The 22307-nt window shown below is 39.6% G+C and overlaps 1 protein-coding gene across 3 annotated transcripts in view; it reads right to left on the bottom strand.

Moving 5' to 3' along the window:
• The window catches only part of iqgap2.L (IQ motif containing GTPase activating protein 2 L homeolog), a 174560-nt gene that overhangs the window by 57125 nt on the left and 95128 nt on the right, over positions 1 to 22307 (bottom strand). Inside the window, exons 1-7 of one of the 3 annotated variants that reach the window (XM_041568925.1) lie at positions 12111 to 12133; positions 11955 to 12022; positions 11413 to 11526; positions 10073 to 10251; positions 8472 to 8559; positions 7917 to 8080; positions 5469 to 5556 (exon numbers count right to left, since the gene is read on the bottom strand). In XM_041568925.1, the coding sequence (XP_041424859.1) occupies positions 5469 to 5556; positions 7917 to 8080; positions 8472 to 8559; positions 10073 to 10251; positions 11413 to 11526; positions 11955 to 12022; positions 12111 to 12118 (709 nt within the window). In that variant the 5' untranslated portion in view covers positions 12119 to 12133. Of the gene's footprint in view, positions 1 to 5468; positions 5557 to 7916; positions 8081 to 8471; positions 8560 to 10072; positions 10252 to 11412; positions 11527 to 11954; positions 12023 to 12110; positions 12134 to 22307 lie in introns of those variants that run through there. The other 2 variants (XM_018265345.2, XM_018265360.2) reach the window with 2 other exon arrangements.

Genomic DNA, 22307 nt, shown 5'->3' with positions numbered 1-22307 from the left:
ACAAAGACCACTCATCTGCTATTTGGCAGGTATATTTATATTACAGTCATGTAATACTGAAGCAAAAAGATATGGATTTCATTGTCCATTTACACACGCATGACACACACACAGTTCTCTCACACACATTTACAACAGGTGCTGGCAGGCGATCATTAAAGTTAGCAGGACATTTTGTTTCAGATATAAGTTAGAAACACAAAAATGCGCAAACCCTTCAGATAAAAGGAGGAGAACAGTCTCAAACCAATGTGTGAACTATATACATGCACAATGTTTTATATTGTATACTGTTTGTACTTCATATTATTTTGCCAATAATCCTTACTTCTCCCTCTGGCTCTGGCCATCCATTTGGATAATGTTTACAAGATGATACAATACGGAATGTGTTGGCTTGCCTGGAGCCTGTTTGACAGGCAGGGGCGTTTTTGCCATGAAGCAAGATGAGAACCTTACCTCAGGCGGCATCTCCCCAGAAGTTACCAGGGGCGGCAAAAAGCCACTCTTGGTAACTTTAAGAGACGAATTTTGGGTTATTAAACTGGAAATTCAGCTTTTCTAGCGCAGAAAGTGTAATTTCGCTCTGTGTGCTAGCGATGTAGCCCCCGCTGACCTCCGTCGAAGATCTTAAGGTAAGCGCGACGGGGGGGGGGGTTAAACGCCACCTCAGGAGTCATTACAGGCTGCAATGTGCAGGGCAGGAATTAAAATGCTGGTAGCTATTGAGTCGGCAAACTTACCTAGTGTAAAAAACACTAAAAACTCTAATATAAAACGTCAGCAAGTAAAAACGGTCGAGGTCCTATAAAAGTCATTGGGAGCTGCACTGATCTGTTAAACCTTTTTTTTTAGCCATTCAGACTTTTAGAGGGATTTTTTTTCACTTGTAACTGTCTGAAAAACGCACATTTTCAGATATTTTCATATTTTTTAGCACAGCGTTTTCGTTCCTACTATTTTTACTCGGATATTTTAATAAATTACAAGCCATTACAAGAGAATGTTAATAAAAAGGCCTCTTAAAAGTGGAATGAAACATTACCGGTGATGTTGCCCAGAGTAACCAATCAGCAATTAGATTTCAACAGTTAGAAAATACAAGTAAAGATCTGATTGGTTGCCCTGAGCAACATCACCGGTAATGTTTCACTTCACTTTTTACACATCATGATATATATTCCCCTAAGTGTCATAGCGCTTCTACACCACTAATACTTTTCACATTAATTAGGAACTAGGAATGAAGCCAGTGGCGTAACTAGATATTACTGGGCCCCACAGCAAATTATTTTTCAGGCCCCCAAAATGTTTAGAGGTTGACTTGTTTCTCCAATATTTATTGAAATTGTATATGAATTAGGGCCTCATGGGGCCCCTATACCTCCTGGGCCCCCCTGCAGCCGCAGGGTCTGCTTACTCTATAGTTACACCCCTGAATGAAGCACCATAAGAAATGTTGAAACATGTGATAATCACATAGGGCTGCTGTATTATTTCTCCCTACAGAACTCTATGCAACTCCCCATTAGGGTTGCCACCTTTTCTGGAAAAAATATCGGCCTTCCTATTTATTTATCTTTTTTTCCTATTAATAACATTGGGATCAACCATCATTTTTACTGACCAGACCAGTAAAATATCTGCCAGGTGGCAACTCTACTCCCATCTTACCATTCCCAGCTCACCTGGATATTGTAGGTGGGAACATATACAAAAATTGTGCAGGAGGACACAAGCAATTCTGCTCTTTTATATGTGGCCACAGAGAAAAATGTAATACCTGCCCGGCCAGATATAGATGGATGGAATGAATATGTTTGTAAGTAACCATGGGGACAAAGTATGAGGATGTGCCAAATAGCATAAAATACCAGCTAAACTACAAAGCCAAATATAGTGCATGTATAAGAGTAGGACTCTAAATTACATTTACTATGAATTTGAGACTGGATTCTCCCCTTCGATAAAGCTCGCTTTGCAGCGCAATAACAGGTAATGGGAGCTGCAGTTCAGCCACAGGACACCCCACTCAGAGTGAATTTTACAAGACAGCAATTAAATGGAAAAATGTGTCCATACAAAACACAGAAACATGCAGAACAAATAAGACATGGTTACAAATAGAGAATAAACAAACAGGCACAATATACAAACAATGTGCTACATCCAAAGCACTTGGTAAGTGATAGGCAAGTTAGTAAGATTATACGTTAATAAGATTATAAACGCAACAAATTTGGAACCCTCTTTAGCGATAGATCACCTGTAGGGAACAATTCTTACGAAAAAAATAGGTGCTCAAAATTCTGCTTTTATAAATTCATGACACTTGTACAGATATGATGCATATAAATGCTAAATGGAAATTCATGCTAAAATAATAGAAAGCAAATAACTAGATGATGACTCCATTTCTTGATACATGTAAATGTGATGGTTCTATTGAGGTACAACAGCTTTTGACACATGGAATCCAATGTGATGTTTTTTTTATAGAGGCTAAGCGGCAGATTCCCTAACGGGCGAAGGCATCACTTCGCTAGCGAAGGAGATAGACACTAGTGTTGATTCGCACTCTTAACGCCAGGCGAATTTTCGCTCTGGTGAACGGACGTAACTCTGCATATTCACTAAGATGCGGATTTTACTGAAGGTTACCTCATTCGCCAGATTTGCATTCGCCAGCTCAGACCAGGTGAAGTGCAATGGAGTGCATAGGACTTCCTCAATTGAGATATTCTGCAAATGTCTGTAATTTATTTTTGGGTAACCGGGTTTCCCACTACATTTTATAACTTATGGCAAATAAACTATACACTGGGCTCATGTGTAGGGCAATATAACAACTCTATTTTCTTTATTAAGGTTCCCTGGACTTGTGTAATTTAATGTATTTTCCTGCAACATATACGTCCACTCAACATTATCATTTCCCGCCGTATGCAAACTAGGCAACGCTAGCGCATCTTTGCTTTGATTGCCGAAGTAACGCTAGCGAAAATATGCCAGCGTTCGGCTCCCTGGAAGTAACTTTGCACTTTAGGGAATTGGCGTTGTCGTAGCGAATTTACGCCTGCCGAAGTGTTGCTATAGCTGCAAAGCTGTCGCTGGCAAATTTGCCCCTAAGTCTTTGGTTGTTATGTTATTGATCTGAGTTTTGATTAGTGGCATGTGAATGAGTATGGGGCAAATGCAATGCTCACCATAAGCCGTAGGTTTCAAAAGGTAATTTATAAAAGCCTACATCTTAGCATAACTTTCCATTTAACAAAATAACAATATGAAATTGTGGGGAGCCATATGAACAAATGGATGTAATATAAACTTTACCCGATCATTTGAAAAATAAGAGAGGCTTCTAATAACAGTAGGGCTGCTATGATTGCAAACAGAATGTATTTCCAGAGTTGTCCATTGATCATCGATTTATCACATGATTTGGTAACGATCATCAAATTGATCAAGGTCCGGCGATTAACAAGAGACAGGAAGAACAGAATACCAATTGCACTCAGCATATCACAGTTCTACCTGCTACATTAATGCTCCATTCTATAAACTAATCCCAGCAGAGGGGTGCCATTTCTGGTAGAAGCTTTATACAAATCGTATTCTGTTAGATACTGATGCATTGTCTGTTGTGTCAGTCGGTTTATGGCAGTAGTACAACCAGCACAGAAGAAAATAGAAATAAGGGGTATTACAACTAATATTCCATACCCTCTGTTTGTCTCTCATGTGCAAATACTTTTGAACAAAGCATCTGCCAGAATGAAAATGAATACAAGAGCATGCATCATTAAACTGCTTCTTTAACATATTTCCTGTAAGGTATTTATCTTCTTTCTTTTACTGTGCACACCACATGGATAACCATCATCAAGGCAGCTGAGCAAACTCAGTATGAGCCCCCAAACATTCATTGGATAGCAAAGAAACCCATGAAATCCCAATCCAAGAGAACCAACATTAAAAAACAGACAGAAATTGGTGACAAAAACACAGAACATTCATGTAACAAGTAGAACACAGTGATGAGTTAAAATTTCTTCTAAATGCTACAGAAGAATTGTGCAGATCTGGAATACAATCTGGGATAAGGACATCACACCTTCTCAACCTAAACTGAATTCACACTGGGTTTCATACTGGATTTTATAACAATGCACTTCTGATGAATTGAAGGCACCATGAAGTGATATGTCTGACTGATGCTCAGTTTCAAAGCCAGAGACAAATATGGTGGAAATAAATGACGGGTGCAGTGCCATGCAGGTACAATATGTGCCACTTTTCCGCCCATTAATGCACATTGCTTTCAGCTTCAATTATAAATGATTCTATCCCTCTCAACTAAATGACCTGTACATTGCAGTGCAGAAAGAGAAATACATTCTTAACCAAGAATTAAGCAATTAAGACAGAAAAGGTAGCTGACATTGCAGCACTTGTAAAAAACAGGCAGCAATGGGTTGGTCCCATCTAAATTACACTGTTAATTCCAGTTGATGATCTGATGATGTGTGTGGTTTGCCGTTGGGACCTAATAGATTAAAAAAAACATTTGAAAAGAGTGGTATAATAGTTGTGGCTATTTGAACCCCAAAGAGCACGTCACCCCATGGTTTCACCCAACATGAGTATCAAACATCACTGCTCAGCTTGCTGCCACTTCAATGCTTTCTTAGATAAATGGATGGAAGATGGATGAAAAGATGCAGCTTGCCCAGCTATAACATCTGAGCATTTCATTTAAACTAAGAAGAAGAGGACAATATGCCCCCTCTTTTGTCATGATTTCCGTTTACCTTCTTTTCATGTAAGTGTTAAATAAAAACACTGACATATTTAAGACTGCACAGGGAGTCATATTCGTCTGCATAATACTGTTTGTTCATATCAGAGGGAGCAGACATGATTGCTCTAACAAGGTAATCTCCTCCAATAACTCTAATAAAAGTGCCCTTGGCATCCACGTTGCAAGGAAAAACGCTCTAGTGTTTGCTTTGATTTACCCAGTGATAACTTATCTTTAAGCCTTGTTTTTCTTGTGAAAAAGGAAACCAATTAAAATGTCCCTTTAAAGGTTGAAACGGAAGCATTATTACAAGAAAGCAGTGTGTTATGGGCAAGAAAGGGCTCCATATTGCACCAATAAGCCATGCTGTTTAGTGAAGCAATGGCAGCAGATGCAGAGGCTGCCCGGTGAAATGGCTACGGAATGAAACAAAGAAACGTTAACTACCTTATACATAAAGAATACTTCCAAAACTGCACAGAGTAGTGATTGGAGGAATTGCAACACTGAGAAGGACAGCAACAGAAACAACATTTATTCCAAGGATTTTTTTTTTTTAATTTCAGGTTAATCAAAATGTAAACTGTTTGCATGCATTAATTGATAGGGAGTACGAGTGGGAAGTGTAACAGAGGAAAAACGTGTAGTTATTAAAACTTTTACTCACTAAGAACGTGAGCCTCTGCTTCCTTATTGGCAACACTCACGTCTTTTTGAATCTCGTTTTTGTCAAGAATACTGGGGCCACCTGCTTTCTAGGGGATCAGGAAAAAAAAATCTGCAGATTAATAACGAGGCAGGGGAAGAATAAATAGTAATTAGTGTTTAGTCAGTAAAAGGCACTGCGCCAGGCATAGGTAAATATTAGGGCTCAAGCCGTTTCTCAACTGCCACTCTCAGCATTCCTATGACAGTTCTACTGTTCTGTTACGGGAGATACCAGGATTCACGGTTTCACAAGGACTGGAGCCAACAAACTTACCTATCTTAAACTAGAGGATAACATTTAAGTAACCGCTTTAAAATATTATTAAAATATGAGATAACGACTGTGTGTCTTCAGCTAAAATAATACATAAGTATTAGGAGTTGCTTTATATATGTAAATATTAAGGAGAACCAGTGATTCAATAGAATCTGTCTAATTCTTACCTCCTAAAAATGTGTTTAGTTTGATGAAATAATGTGACATGCTACAGGCTTCAAAGAATGGATCACATGTGATCTCAGGAGCAATTTGCAGTTGACATGTATATGTGGTCATGGGACCCACACACACAATTTTATCAAATGCTTTTTAATGGAATGAGACAATGGCATCAATAAACCCTGCACTGCGTAAGGGTCTAGAAGAGATCGGCAATAGCTGGGTGAATATGTTCCATGCTAGATATTCACCAATCTCTTTTTTCCATGAATTCCATCTATGAGAGTGACAATGACATGGGAAAAGTTTGTAAAAACATCAGACTTCTAAACCCAGTGCTTATTTGTAGTGTCAGCAAGTTTCTTGGGGGGGGGATACCCTCTCACCTGGAGGGGCAATTCTGACACTAGATTAAAGGAAAACTATACCCCCGAAGTGAACACTTAAGCAAATTAAGTGGCATATTAAAGAATCTTACCAAACTGGAATATATATATTTAATAAATATTGTCCTTTTACATCTCTTGCCTTGAACCATTTAGTGATGGTCTGTGTGCTGCCTCAGAGATCACCTGACCAGAAATGCTACAAATCTAATTGTAAAAGGAAAAAGTGTGGAAGCAAAATCAAGAACTCTGTCTTTTAATTGGCTCATGTCACCTAACATGTATGGTTTGTTTGTGTGCACCGTGAATCCTAGGATCCCAAGGGGCGGCCCTTATTTTTTTTTAATGGAAATTGTCTATTAATGATTACCCAATAGCATACACTACTAAAAAGTATATTATTATGAAAATGGGTTTATTTACATGAAGCAGGGTTTTACATATGAGCTGTTTTATGCAATATATTTTTAGAGACCTACGTTGTTTGGGGGGTATAGTTTTCCTTTAATTTCTCCTCCTCCCTTACTAAAACGGATTTACTAATAAAGGTGCTAAATTGTCCAAGGGTAGCTACCAATAATATCACAACTGTATTGGTGTAGTTTAGCACCTGTGTTAGTAAATGGGTGTGTGCCAGTAACACATTCCTTGCTGTGGAATTGTATTTAGCATCAGCCTGAAGGCAAACAGGTCTTAAAGTGATACAGATATGCTTCAGGGTTTAACACCTGCAAAACATTTCCAGGGACTTTTCTCCTGGCTAGCAACATCTACCATGTTGTATAGATAAAACCTGAATTTAAGATACTTTTTGGGAGCAAAATGCTCTATAGCCATCATATTAAACCTGTAGCCTTCCAGATGCACTCTGGTCCCAGCACGCAATAATAATTGAGCAAAAATGCAGATGACGTTTACTGATGCTACAATGTCAATCAGGGCCGGAACTAGGGGTAGGCAGAAGAGGCATGTGCCTAGGGCGCAAAGGTGGACAGGCGCCAGGCACCGTATCTCTTCTGCCGTCTTGCCCCTAGTTCAGACCCTTGTTTCCCCTCCTGTGGTAGCAATCCTCTTCTTCCTGGATGCATTCGCTCTTCTGCACATGTGCACAAACACGCATCAGGAGGGGGGCAACGTAGTCAGCCGGGTTGCCTTGGGCGTCCGGCCTACTTGGCCCGGCACTGATGTCAATTCACTTAACTCCCCACAGGAACCCCGAATATTGCACTAAACAGCACCTTAGACATTGCTGGAGATGCTAGGTTGTTAAGATTATTCATGCAATATACAGTATCTGTATGAGCTGGATTCAGCCGGGAGTTAATGCTGGGGAAGAGTAAAAACTTGCAGTGGTTCGAAGATCACAATTTAGCATTGAGGCACTTTAAGGCCATTCCCCTCTATGCACAGCTACATCTATATGATCCAGTTTAGCCTCCACAAACCACTTTATTGTAAGCACCACCTCTTCATGAACCAGAACTGTCCCATCTAAGCAGGGACACATGGGCAGTATGTAAGATTGGAGTCGGTCGGAATGTGAGCCTATTCAGTGAGGGACGAGTTAGGATCTCCCCATTACCTGTGTTTTCTGTTCTTTAGTGTTACACAATTGTGCCAGGTACCATGGTGAATTTTTCCGCAGCACTTCAAAAAGGCTCAGAATAGGAAGCATCAGACCATTTAGCAAAGCCACTTCATCCTTCCTGTCAATGGCCTCATTTACTTGCACTAAAGCTACATTGGCTGAAAGGAAAGACAATCTTACAAAAACTGTAAACAGGAGAAAAGAAAGTTGCACCCCAACCCCCCATGATCCATTTTTTTTCTTTAATTTAAATTACAGTTTTGAAACGGAGTGTATAAAATGTATGGGTCTCTTGCTCCGTAACAACAAGAGGGATCAAAATGTATTAAATAAAAATGCAGTTTGATAGAAGCCGGTATATTAAGCAGAGGAGCAAGCCGTCCGACCAGCGATATCTGTTAAAAAAGCGATAGCTGGAAACACGTGCAAAACATGTATATTAGTGTAGCTTTCATCTCTCAGCCCTGCCCTTTATATTAGAAAGGGGCAACATACAATCATCCAGATGTTGTCCAGTGCATTCCACATCGCCTAAATCTGTTTACTTACTGTTAACCTTAGTGATGTGACCTTGTATCTCTGCTTGTGTAAGCAGCTCTTCATACACATCCCTCTCTTCTTCAGAAATTGTGTTGTTCTGCAAGTGACAAGCCTCTCGTTAATTACAAATATCATCACATGCAGTAAAGACATTAAATACTGTATACACATAAATCGTGCTGTGCAATTTTGTTTTGTCAAATAACACTTTAGCAACATTATGAGGGCTTTTCTTGTGTTTGTGATACAACACAATGGTGGGATTTCAGCCCACTAACTCTTTGTTGGGGAAGACTGAGCTAGAATCATACGACTAGAAAAATAAGCCAGAGGGGCCGAAATCAACCTGCTGAAAACCGCAGGCATATTTCAGCCCTTCATCACATGCAGCATCCTCTTCTTCTTTAATGTTGTCTCCAGTGCAAAGTCACTGAAATGAAGACATGCAAGACTTAACATTTCATGCCGAAATCTGCCAAGACTGTTTGACACAAGGGTTCCCGATGCAAAAGAAGAAGAGTATACTGCTCGAGGAGAGGGGCTGAAATTTCAGAAGGCTGATTCCGGCCCCATCTGGCCCTAGCCTAAAGAAGAAGGAAAGGTATGGCACCCACCAGTAATTATCTGAGACCCAAGCCAATTGTCCTGTTTGCTGAGAACTACACCGGTCCAAGGTACTTCTATAGAAGCATCACATTGTGATCTTCTGATGCCCCTTCATTCTTCTTTGCAGCCTCTGACCGAGTGTGCATGCACAGTAGAGTAAAATGCTGGCTTTTTGCTTGTAAGTTTGGCTTTTCACTCTACTGCACAGGCAAACCTGGTCCATAAGTTAAAGAGGATCCTAAAAGAAGAATAAAATGGCAATGGGGCACAACTAGCCTAGTACCACACGTCAGTCAGTGCAGGTTCAGTGAACAGAAGCACTGGCCTAGAGTTTCAGGTAAGAAAATGTAATTGCTAGGTGTGTCTAATATTTTGGCAGCCCCAATGATTATAACTTTCCTTATCCTTTATCATATATATGTGCCTATAAAAAGCTACTGACTAGACCCCTTCAGAAGCCAACTGGACCATGTATGGGACTTTGGGAGGGCCTATTCAACTAATCAGATAACAGTTAGAAATCCATTAAACAGGTCTAAAAATCCAGTTGGATAAAAACTAAAGGTGCATTGGAGCTGCCCTCTCCATATACCCACTATGTCCTCAAGCCCTTCAGCTTTTTTTAAAACATTATATTGTTCAATAATAGATGAAGCTTGCAGGTTTCACATCCATCCCAAACAAACTTACTGTGCTAAAGGTGTAAAATAAAGTTACAAAGCTAAAACCCTTGTTTTTAAACTGCCAGCAGGCACATTTCAGAGTGATCACCACAAAAGCACATAAACATTTGTGCCAGGTATAATGGAAATATCTGCCTTCTGGCACAGTTGTCAAAGAAAATGTGTTTTATTTGTATGTGCCCAGAGAGGACCTCGTAAATCAAATTGCTCCATATACCAGGCTTGAGTGTAGCTAGTATCTTCTCAGCATACAGTATGATACAGAACACATACAGTATGATGTCAGTTACAGGAAAAGTGGTATTTATCAGCTTTACAGACCTTTATCTTTGCATTATCCTCCTTTATTTTCTTGGCTTGAGCAAGCACACTTTGGTACTCCTCAGCAAAATTCTCATCAACGTTTAACAGCATTGCATTGGGGTTCCTTAATGTTACCATTGTCTGGCTTGCTATGCCTTTGTCCAGAGCCTCATTAATGGCAATAACTGCAGCATGCACTAAAGAGAGAAAAAATGGAACAACATTTTATATACTTACATATACAGTATATATATATATATATATATAGATCTAGCTCTTAAAGGCGAATGAAAAGCTGGGGAGTGGCGATTTATAAGGCACAGTAAGTGATTATAATCAATAACCTTGGGTCTGGGCTCCTCTTCACTGAAAAATGGACCAGACATATGCAGTAGAGTAAAAATTGACCTTAGACACAAAGGCAACTTCCCACCAGCAATGCCACATTGTTGGGCCTTTTCTATATACTGGTGACAACCACACAATTTTAGTTAATCTACAACTTATTTAATGATCTGTGAACTGACCTTGCTGAAAATATTTACATGGAAATACTGAGAATTAAGTTGTGAATTTGAAACAAGCTGGAAGATTTTATAAGTTTTGGGGCCAGATTATTATACAGGTATGTGATCCGTTATCCGGAAACCCGTTATCCAGAAAGTCCCGAATTACGGAAAGGTCGTCTCCCATAGACTCCATTATAATCAAATAATCCAACATTTTAAAAATGATTTTCTTTTTCTCTGTAGTAAGAAAACAGTTGCTTGTACTTGATCCCAACTAAGATATAATTAATCCTTATTGGAAGTAAAACCAGCCTATTGGGTTTATTTAATGTTTATATGATTTTCTAGTAGTCTAAAGGTGTGAAGATCCAAATTACGGAAAGACCCGTTATCCAGAAAGCCCCAGGTCCCGATGGTTCCGGATAATAGGTCCAATACCCAGTAGTGTCACTAGAGGGGGACGGGCCCTGGTGCGTGATGCGCAGCCGGGCCCCGCCCCCATCCGTACGGCCGCATTTGTCAGTGGTGCACGGACTGCCGGGGGGCCCTGACCTGCTCGCACCCCCTGCTCCCCCCAGTAGCGTAACTAAAAGGGGGCGGGCCCTGGTGGAGGACGTGCAGCCGGGCCCCGCCCCCCTCCATATGGCCCACATTTTCAGTGGTGCACGAGCTGCCGGGGGGCCCTGGCCTGCTCGCACCCCCTGCTCCCCCGGTAGTTCCGCCACTGCCAATACCTGTAATACTATGATGTGCCAAAAAACAAAGTTCTGTCTCCGACTCCACAGCTCTGGTTCTTTCAGAGATGGACCATGAATTAAAATCATGAGAACATCCTCCCATCATACTTACATGCTGCCTCATCCACGGAAAGTTCATTCGCTAGAATGCCCCCAATTTTATTAAATGATGGCATCTGGATGCCGTACTTCTCCAGTTCTTTCCGCATATTGCTGATTTCCTCCTCTAGTGAAAGAAAAGAAAAAAATATTGATGGATTACGTTCAAAGCCCAGTATTTGGATTTAAATAAACTTTTATCCTGCAATTAGAAATATTCTTATAAAATTGCTGGCCACTCAGGCTTGAAAGCAAAAATTGAGGTTTGATTTGGTCAAGGAGTTGTGGATTTTGGTATTTTTAAGTGTACTGATTCCAGAACCAATTCGAATTTGGCAGGACCTTAAATTTGTGACTTTAAAGCTCCTTATCAGCCATATTGCACTAAACAGCTACCATCGCATTGACAAACAAATGACGAGGGCAACTTATAGTGCTTCCAATGAGAAAACAATCTATTCGTCCATGCCACTGGGTTATGGAAATATGCATATTTAACATTGAATAAAATAAATCCAAATCTTCCAAAACATACTAGGCCATCCAGCCACTTACCAGTGAAGTCCACTTTTCCCAATAGATCTTGTATCTGAGGCGCAATCCCAAGTTTGAACAGATACAGACTGCAAAGCAAAATATAGGTAATATTATCCCGTCTGGTTCAAAATAAAAATATCTATCTTTTAGTGATGCTCTGAATTCATAGTTCACCTTGGCATTCTGAGGAATTCTGGAAGATTTTGAACAATTCCAACATGGTTGAACCTAACCTGAACTTTTGGTCGTAACTCACAGTAGTTTAATGAAAAGATCCCATAATCTGCAAATTAGGATTTAGTTACTAATTTGATGATCATGTGCAAAACTCTCCTTAATTTTGAAGATTTCTCACATTATAAACATTTGTTTTTCTGTGTTTTGAAACATGAATCCTACAGGATAAGTGACATGCCCTATAGAAAGAAGTAAAGCTTGCTCCCAAAGTAAGCAATTACATTAACATTTTTAATAAAATGGATATTAACATTGAGATCACAAAGATTGGGTGACTTTAGACAACATTATTATATAAAAAATAATAATAAAATCTGTAATAGTTTAAGGGAAACTACAGGGCACATTTCAGCCTGAAAACACTAAAATACATATTTTCTGGCTAAAATCAGTGGTGACAAGCGGTTTCCATTTATACTAATCAGACCTCTCCACCTTGCCAGAGCACTTTTTGCAGGTATTTTTTAGACAGAACTTGCTCTGTGTGCCATGAAATTTACAAGAGGTTGAACAGTTTAACATAGTTTGACCCCCAAATAATTTCACCACAGATTCAGACTTGATGAAATCCATTCTATCTAATGGCCATTGTGGACCAGAGTTCTCGTTTAGGGCTACTTAATCCATTCAACAGAATGGATGGAGCGTTCCCACAAATGCATAAGAATTTTCTCAGGTACCTGCTTGCCTAAGAAAATTGCTGAGAGAAATAGTAAAAGCACAAGAAGGGAAAACTGCAACTCAATATATCTGACTTGCAAAGTGAGAATAATTAGGGTTCATACATTTGGATTTATTTCTTTTACAAATTGCAATGACACACTGTTTAAAGTCCTACGGTATATGGAAATATTTACATTAATAGCTTCCTTAAAACTGCAAAGATACAATTACACAGAGCATGTAACCTCCACAAGGAGGAGCTACAGTCTAACACAGTAACATGAAACCATGATAAGGTCTGTTTCTAATTTAAATGTCCATCATCCAATGTTCTCTTTACTTACAGAAATATACATGTCAGCTTCTTATATCACAATGCAAATGGAAACAATCTTATTTCAAGTCCTACACACAACTAAAATGGACCCCTGACCCAGAAAATTTTACAAAAGGGAATTTTGGTTACAACAGATTGCACAATAAACATAACTTGGCTGGCAGATTTACCGTATGTTGTGTATATATCTGTTCGACCCGATTGAGCAAAATTAGCTTTTTTTTCCACAAATGTATTTTAGATTACCCATGCCCTTTATACATGTATATTTTATGCATAAGGAAGCACTTTACTTTACATTGCTGCACTGCCAGGTCCATTACATTCTTGGCAATCGGAGCGACTTTCTCTCCTCAACCCTGTCCATTTGTAAACAAGCCTATATGCATGTGGATCTGGAGGCAGTGAAGTTAGTGAATCAAGAAGTGCAAACTCAGCCACACTTGACCCCCAAGTTGATTTGCCATTGCACTGTGCATGGACCCAAAATGATGTTCTTTACAGATCAATATAATAATAATTATTACAATAATAATAATATCTGGGACAGGTTAGTTACTGAACTAGCCAGGGGGGAAAATTGCCTGTGATCCCATATTTTGAGCACAGCAATAACAAAGCAGTAAAAAAGTGGGTTTCTGATAAGAGGCATTTACTTTCAAGTTCTCTAGAACTGCATCCTCCCTGCCTCCAACCTTACATATAGTATTTTCTTATACACCAGTATATAAAAGGCAATAACTTAAATGTCAGCGTTTCAAAATTTACAATGGAGTTCCGCCTACTATAAGCGCAAGGCAGCACTGCAGCCGCATCAGAAATAGACACAAGATTCTAGTATCCAAGGCAACCTAAACTTCTTTCGCGAGATCTTTTCAAATATTTCTGTGCTCTTATATCAGAGATACCAGCTGCTACTTGGAATTCTTCCCTTTTGTGACACACCAGAAATGAGCTGCAGGTCAGCCCATCACATCAACACCCACATATTTCTAAGGTTATTTACTCTATTCCAAGCACAAATCTCCATAAAGTAAGTACATGAATAAAGATTGGGTAAGAAGCGGAGGTAGCAATTCGTTTGTGGCTACATTTGACAGTGCATCCTCAATTTCTGCCTCGGCAGTGCCCCAATCAGTGAGTATGGTGGCGTGACTTTTATGGCTCTGATAACATATACATCCTTAAGCCACACTGATTAGTTGCCGATATTTATATTTGGGTGTTGCCTAGCAAAAGGTGGAGCTGAAGAACTGCAAACAGATAGCAGACTGCACAAAGGTGGGGTAAAGCTCGTATTGTACCCTCAGTCTATATAAGGTAACAGCAGGTGAAGGTTCCACAGGTTGCTGGCTGCACATTCCTGAGGGTTCAACCTATTTCTGTTAAGTTCAGCCCTTATCATCTTTCGTTTATAAGTTATATGGCTAAATGGGAACAATTTCTTTTGTACTAAGGAGTGCTGGGTCCTGTATATGTGCTGTGAAGTTATTTTATTTGTTGATGTTGGTCCATCAAGTTTTGCCTGTGTACAACTATTTGGCACAAATAGGTTTTATGTGAAACTCACGAGACCAACATAAATTACTTCCTTCTCAGCTGGGAGCTGTGCATGAAGTTGTCGTAGGAGCAGATCTTTGCTCCATTTGGCCAATAGAGGACTATGCAGGCCCATCAAGAGAAGACCACATCAATGCAGTCCATAAACAACGGGCTTTTCAAACCTGCCTGGTAGATGTATACCTGGTTTCCAACCAGAAAGGGTCCATAAATGAGCAGATAAGCTTTTCTGAAGGATACATGTTACTCAGTGGCGTAACAAGAGTGTGCTGGTCCCCCTGCAAAAACATCTTCAGAGGGACCCAGCACACTCCAATCCCCATCCTCCCACCCACTTCCCAAACCACCTACACCTTGCCCACTCTGGCCCAACTTGTGCCACAGGTAAGAAAGCGGCCTGGGAGGAGGGTTTTTTTTTAATTAGCTATAGAGGGAGCAGAACCCCACAGTCTGGGCCCCCCTGCGCCTGCGGGGTCTGCTTCCTCTATAGTTACACCACTGGTGTTGCTAAAGCTGGCTGCATTTGGCCAGCTATTATGGAACACATTTTAGGACATCATTAGGAGAACACGCTCCTGCATGCGCTCTCGTAAAGAATAAGTATGCAGACTCGTCTCTTATCCTACTCACTTATCCAAAGAAACTGCAGTCACACCTCCATGCTGCCCACATTTGCTGGAGCATGTGTTCTCCTGATGATGTCCTAAAATGCGTTCCGTAAGCTATACTATAACGTCAAACACACAAATTGTAATCACCTTATCCAGAGATGTGCTCTGCAACACTCATCTCAAAATGATGGTACATATTCAGGTTGATCAGTCAATGGTTGGAAGCAATACAGGTATAGGATCTATTATAAGCAGGGGTGTATTTACCATATAGTCACTTGCGGGTCTGTGTCTGCGCTCTGGCCTCCACCGGATACTTCTTTGCTAAATCCAGTGACAGAAAGGGGAGGGGGTAGTGGATAGCTTGTATAGGCATCGATCTTACAGAAGTGACAGCACTTACATTACAATAGTAAGACGTGCAACGAAAAGGCGGACATGAGGTCCAGCGCCTAGAGTGGCATCGGACCAAAATACAGCCCTGATTATAAGCAATGCTTGGGACCTTGTGTTTTTCAGATAAGGCGTAAAGCCGAGTTGCTATTAAATTGAGCACTCCCCAAGAATGATTCGATCAGTGCTTACCAGCGTGGGTGTATCTGTAAGGGGTTTTCTGTAATTTGGATCTCCATACCAGATATCTACAAAAATCATTTAAACATTAACCCAACAGAATTGTTTTGCCAACAATACAGATTCATGTTGCTAAGTTACCATCATGAGCAAGGTACTGATTTTTAAAAGAATAATGAAATAATGTTAAAAACGAGAATTACTTGCTTAAAATGGACTTGATGAGATATGGCCTTCCCATAATTTGGAGCTTTCTTGATATGGGGTTTTCTGGTAAGAGATCCCATACCTTTATTAGAAGATATCTGAGAGAAACCGCATGTCTCAGCCAATCTCAGAATGCTGCTAAACAGCCCATTCACTTCAATGTGGAAAAGGGTAATGAAATAAACCAAAATATAGTCTGCTCCATCTGGACAAATTCCAGTAAATTCTGCAGGCTTTTACTGCTATTCATTTTGCCTAATACACACACATATTTAATGTCAATCCTCCTCAGTATCTTACCTTCCTAAAATTCAAGTTCATTCATCTTTCTCTTTTCTATTGCGAGTGACAGCAAACAATCTGTTATTTCTTCCAAGGCCAGACTATAGCAATGCTGTTCTTTATAACATCCAGTGCATCTCCTGCATAGTAATGTCTTTTAACATAGGGTTCCTTTTTTGCTGGGTCTGCTCTATTGATGGCCTGACCTAGGAATGTCCCATTAAATCATTTGGTGTTTCTTTTGTTACAATTTATGTATCGCAAATGAATACTTATTTTCACTTTAAGGACCAAGAACACTAAAATATATAAATATATGAACATTGGTAGTAATTATAACAACATTTAATTATACTGATAAGATTCTGTTTGTGTTATAATGAATGCAGTTTTATGAAGATATTAGTAAACATATTTGTAACCGTCACACCGGGTATAATAATATATTATATTCGAATGAGGGCTATTTAATAAAGAATTGAATATCTAAAACTCGAACTAATATTACCGACCCGAAAACTTGAATCAAATTCAAATCGAATTTGACTAAACTTGAATTGAGTTTTTTCTCCGAAAAAAAAAACTGGAGTGTCAGGAAGGCTGGTAACATGTTCAAATTGGTCCAATTGACTCATACATGAACTCGGCAGGTTTTAGGTGGCGAATAGTCTAATTCGAATTTTTAAAGGGCCAGGGTTTGATAAATGACGAAATTTGAATCGAGTTTGGATTATTTACAATTCGAATTTGAGAGTTTTGACCATAAAAAAAATTAGAACATTTTTAATTCAAATTAATAAATCTTCTCCTTAGTGTTCCTGAACTTGTACTTTAACAGGAATTTCAGAGAAGCCCCTATAACATTTATTTTGCCTGTGGCGATTATGTAAAGGTTTGCTAAACCTTGATACACAATGCCTTGTTTAGGATTATGTTTATGGGTAGGTAGCGAGGGGATACGTTTCCAAGCTCTAAGAGGGATCTGTGAACAGAAAACATCTGTATTACTAACATATTATATTTTATGCAGCAGAAAATACAACTTGTACCCCCTAGATGTTAGGGAAATGTTGCCAGTTAATATTTCAAAACTGCAGCTGGAGGGCCACATCACTGAATATAGTTTTCTCTGAAGCTGGGGCCTGGCCACCATGAGTTGATTAGCAGCGCTGTTAGTTGACCTTCTTGCCAGTTGGTGGTATAAATATTAATTATCCTATTTCCAAAATTAAGTAAGGGCTTCAGGACGACAACATTGATTAAACTTAAATACAGCCATTGTAATCAAAAGACATTCCACTGCAGTAAGTGGTTTTGTCTCTGAAACCAATCATAATGGATAATACTGTTTTGTTACAACAATATAGAACAGATTCTTTCCTGTAGCCTCTATAATAAACACTAGCCACTGGTCAAACCAAATGTAAGTGACAAAACTATTAAAGGTATTTTCAACTGTGATAAATTTAGAGTTGGCAAACTCAAGTAATCTACTGCAGCTTTAGCGATTTTGATACAAGGTGAATTATTCTCATAAGAAGTGATACATATTCATTATTGTAATCCACGCATAACCAATAGGATCATTTTTGTATTTTTATGAATTGACTGCACATCACCCACTGCCAGCTGTAGAGTTAATTGTGCTATCCATAACGACTAAATATCTTTAGTAATTTGTTGCTTCAGCAAAGTAATCCCTGTTCAGACAGTCTACAATGTTTTCTCTGAAAGTGGACACCCAAGTGCCTGGAAGCAATTGTGCATTAAATTCCATCTCAGTGATGTTATAGAATTAGGTTAAAGTGTTCTACAGAAGAGATATTGTCCCCCGCGTATCATCAGCAGAAATCTTTGTTTGCCCAATATGCTCTTGCTTAATGCAGGATAGCAACAGTCCCAAAAAGATGTATTTTCTGCCTGTACAAATTTTACAAAAAAAGTGCCCAGAAGGATCACAATGCCATATACTTTAGTGGTTGGCAGTTATGCATCCTTGATATCAGACTGGCAGCATTTAAGATGTGGGCACTGAGCTAAACTAATATTACAGACTCAACATTTTTTTTTTGTAGTATATATTGGTGTGAGACCATAAACTGTTCCAAAGGGGTTTGAGGGGCACACACCTGGCTAATTTCCTCAATTGCTTGGGTGCACCTCCCGCAGTGTCCTTCCACACTGAGCCACAGGAATCAGAGAAGAGATGGGCAGCACTCCAGGATAAAGTAAAAAATTGCCTTTATTTTACATACAGCAGGGCAGCATAGCAACGTTTCGCGCCTCGCACGGCTCTTTGTCAAGCTAGCATATCATTATACAGCACCTCCTTTTTATACACTCATATCATAGCACCCTCTAGTGGGGCTGCACCAAAGTAACAAAATATAAAACATTGTTTCACTTATCTGACAATATGTCAATTAGTAGTCCCATTACAAGAAAGTAGCAAAATGTATCCGCAGATAAACTGTAAAAAAGGAGAACATTAAAACCATATTAAAACATTAAAACAGAGGCACCGTATAGGCTGGAATCGCGGCCGCTTTAATAAAAAAAAAGATACCGGAGGAGACCATCTGGGGGATGCAAACGGAAGGCTAAAGAGATCCTCGGTGAATACCCCAACGGCGGCTTTTTTATCCAGCTCCCAGACATCGCTCACTACAAGCGACACAAGCGGCGAGGAGGCAAGTGGGCACAACATAAAAGACAGCAAGCTGCGCAAGAAACATCGTCCACGACGGTGGTAAATACATCTGAGGCTACGCTGGATGGAGAGGAGCTTAAGGTACTCAGTAAAGGTTTTTCCTATGCATTGGTTGCTGGCCCGGACTTTTTTGAACTGGACTTGGCTTTATTTCGATTTTTCAGAAATCTAAGATTGAAAGCACAATTTGCTAATAATGTTGTATATAAGGTGAAATTGGCCATGGGCACGTTTTGTGCCAAAACATTGGGTTTATCTAAACTGAGTAACTTTATGCCAGATAACAAAAATGCTCCAATTGAAACTTATGTGCACATGGTAACCACTGAGATAAAGACACTAGAAAGTGCTTATAGGCATGGTAAGATACATACTGTGTCCCCTAATTTAACTAAAGATGAATCTAATGCTTTAAATAAATTGTATGCTTTAAATAAATTGTCAAATCGTAAGGATCTAGTCTTTAAGGCTGCAGACAAGGGGGGTGCAGTGGTTATCATGTCCACAGAGTATTATATTGGAGAAATCAAACGGTTACTGTCTGACGAGACTACATATATTAAGCTAAGTGGGGATCCCTTGATGGATATACAAAGGAAAATTGGGATCTTGTTACAAAATGCCAGAGATCTACAGGTAATTGATGAGGGGTTGGCGGCATATTTGACACAGGGGAATCCAATGACCCCTGTGTTTTATATACTGCCGAAAATTCACAAAAATGTGAAACAACCTCCTGGGAGGCCAATAGTGGCTGGGATTGATTCGGTTTTTACCCCGCTAGCAAGATTTGTAGATACTATTATCAGACCACATGTTACCTCTCAGTGCTCCTATATCCAAGATACGGGTGATTTCTTAAACAAAGTGGCTTCCATTGCTTTACCTAAGAAAGATGTTTGGTTGGTTACAATGGATGTGGAGAGCCTCTACACCTCCATCCCGCATGATGGGGGTGTGGAGGCAGTCCGCCTCTGTTTGGAACAAGATGAAACCCTGGATGGGGCTCAAAAAAGATTTACTCTAAGCTGTCTGGAAATGGTACTGAGATGGAACTACTTTATGTTTCTTTTTGCAATTGAAAGGGACGGCCATGGGATCAAACGTGGCTCCTTCTTATGCGAATATATTTATGGGTAAATTTGAAGAAAAGTTCATCTATGCTAATCAGTTGTTCAAGAAACACTGTATAAAATGGCTACGCTATATAGATGACGTATTCGTAATATGGGAGGGGCCACGTTTGTCCTTAGAACAATTTCATAGGGAAATTAACTCTGCATGCTCACATATCAAGTTTACTGTACATATAGATCCACAGGAGATTGCTTTCCTTGACACCAGAGTATATGTGGGAGATAGTATATTACATACAGATTTATTCACTAAAGAAACGGATAAAAATACTCTGCTTCATTTCTCTTCTTTCCATCCACCACAGATCAAAAGATCACTACCCAAATCACAGTTTACACGAGTAAAACGGATAGTCTCGGATGAGAAGCTGTCAAAAGTAAGAATGGATGAAATGTCTGAGAAATTTCTTTCTAGACATTATCCCAGGTCTGTGGTGGAGGGTCAAAGAGGGGAAGTGGAGAAGGTTGAAAGGGAGCAGCTTTTAAGGAAAAGAGAGAAAGAAAATCACGCCAGAATACCCTTTATTTCGGTTTATAATACATTGAGCGATAATATTGGCAAAATTATTAGAAAACACTGGGGTATCTTAAAAACCAATTTGGGAGAAATCCCTGCTTTCCAGAATCCACCTGTCATGTCGTATAGAAAGGCCCGGACTATAGGCTCCATGTTAGTTAAGGCGGACATGGGTTCAGGAAAAGAGAACAGACAGACAGTGTTGCGCCCGGTAAAGAAGGGCACGTTTGCCTGTTGCTCATGTAATTGTTGCAGTAACATACAAAAGGGAGAGGTTATTCACCACCCGAGAAGTGGTATCCCTATTCCTATCTCTGGCCATTATTCATGTACTACCACATTTGTGGTTTATGCGATAAAGTGCCCTTGTGGCTTGGTTTATGTGGGACAAACCTCACGTATGGCCAGAGATAGGATAAGGGAGCATAAATCAGCCATAAAATGCAAAAGGATGGACCAGCCGGTAGCCAAACATTTTATGGAATTGGGACACACGGTATCACAACTAAAGTTCCAGATTTTGGATGCTGTCCCGAAGTTGAGAAGAGGGGGTAACAGGGTCAAACAACTACTGTATAAAGAGGCATGGTGGATTAGAAAATTGGATACCCTAGCACCGAATGGGCTCAATCTGGAATATGACTTATCTCCTGTTTTTAGATAATTATTTATAATGTTTTAATATGGTTTTAATGTTCTCCTTTTTTACAGTTTATCTGCGGATACATTTTGCTACTTTCTTGAAATGGGACTACTAATTGACATATTGTCAGATAAGTGAAACAATGTTTTATATTGTTACTTTGGTGCAGCCCCACTAGAGGGTGCTATGATATGAGTGTTTAAAAGGAGGTGCTGTATAATGATATGCTAGCTTGACAAATAAAAGGCAATTTTTTACTTTATCCTGGAGTGCTGCCCATCTCTTCTCTGATTCGTGAGACCATAAACTGAAATTTGTAAATCTTAACTAGTGTAAGAAATATAAATACAAGCACAGAAAAAAATATAGATATAAGAATTAATTATAAGAATTTAAAAGACAATACTATTCTAATGATCTAATGACCTGTGAACATCCATGGTCAGGCAACAGACTGACGAAAAAGCGCGAGTTTTGTCGGATGGGTCAAAACACAGGGACCAAAGTCCTGAAATGAGGACTAATTAGAAGCCTGGTGCAACCAATCTGGTCTAGGAAACCATGACAGGTCTTGCAGTGAATGCTCCAAAAAAAAGGCACAAGAATGTCTAGGAAGGAGAAGGGGAGGAGGTGGCTTCCTGGGTCAGGAGAGTAGTTGTGTCTGTTGTGAGGTAAATTTAAACTGAATAAAGCCGTAGAAACAAAAATAGAGGAAGCTTAGTAGTGTATTAAAAAAAATCACAGAAAGTGAAAGGAGAACACATCCTCCACAAGGGACCAAGAAAGTTAATCATCTGCTTAGTGTAAAGCTCTGAGAAGAATCAATCTACATGTCATACACGGGCTATTGTTTGTTTGTTTCCGATGGTTACTGCAACTGTAAATTCCAAGTTTA

The sequence above is a fragment of the Xenopus laevis genome, chromosome 1L (assembly GCF_017654675.1).
Source record: "Xenopus laevis strain J_2021 chromosome 1L, Xenopus_laevis_v10.1, whole genome shotgun sequence".
Classification (NCBI taxonomy): Eukaryota; Metazoa; Chordata; class Amphibia; order Anura; family Pipidae; genus Xenopus; species Xenopus laevis.
Note: the sequence above shows the minus strand (reverse complement) of the source record. Positions and strands in the feature narration are given on the sequence as shown.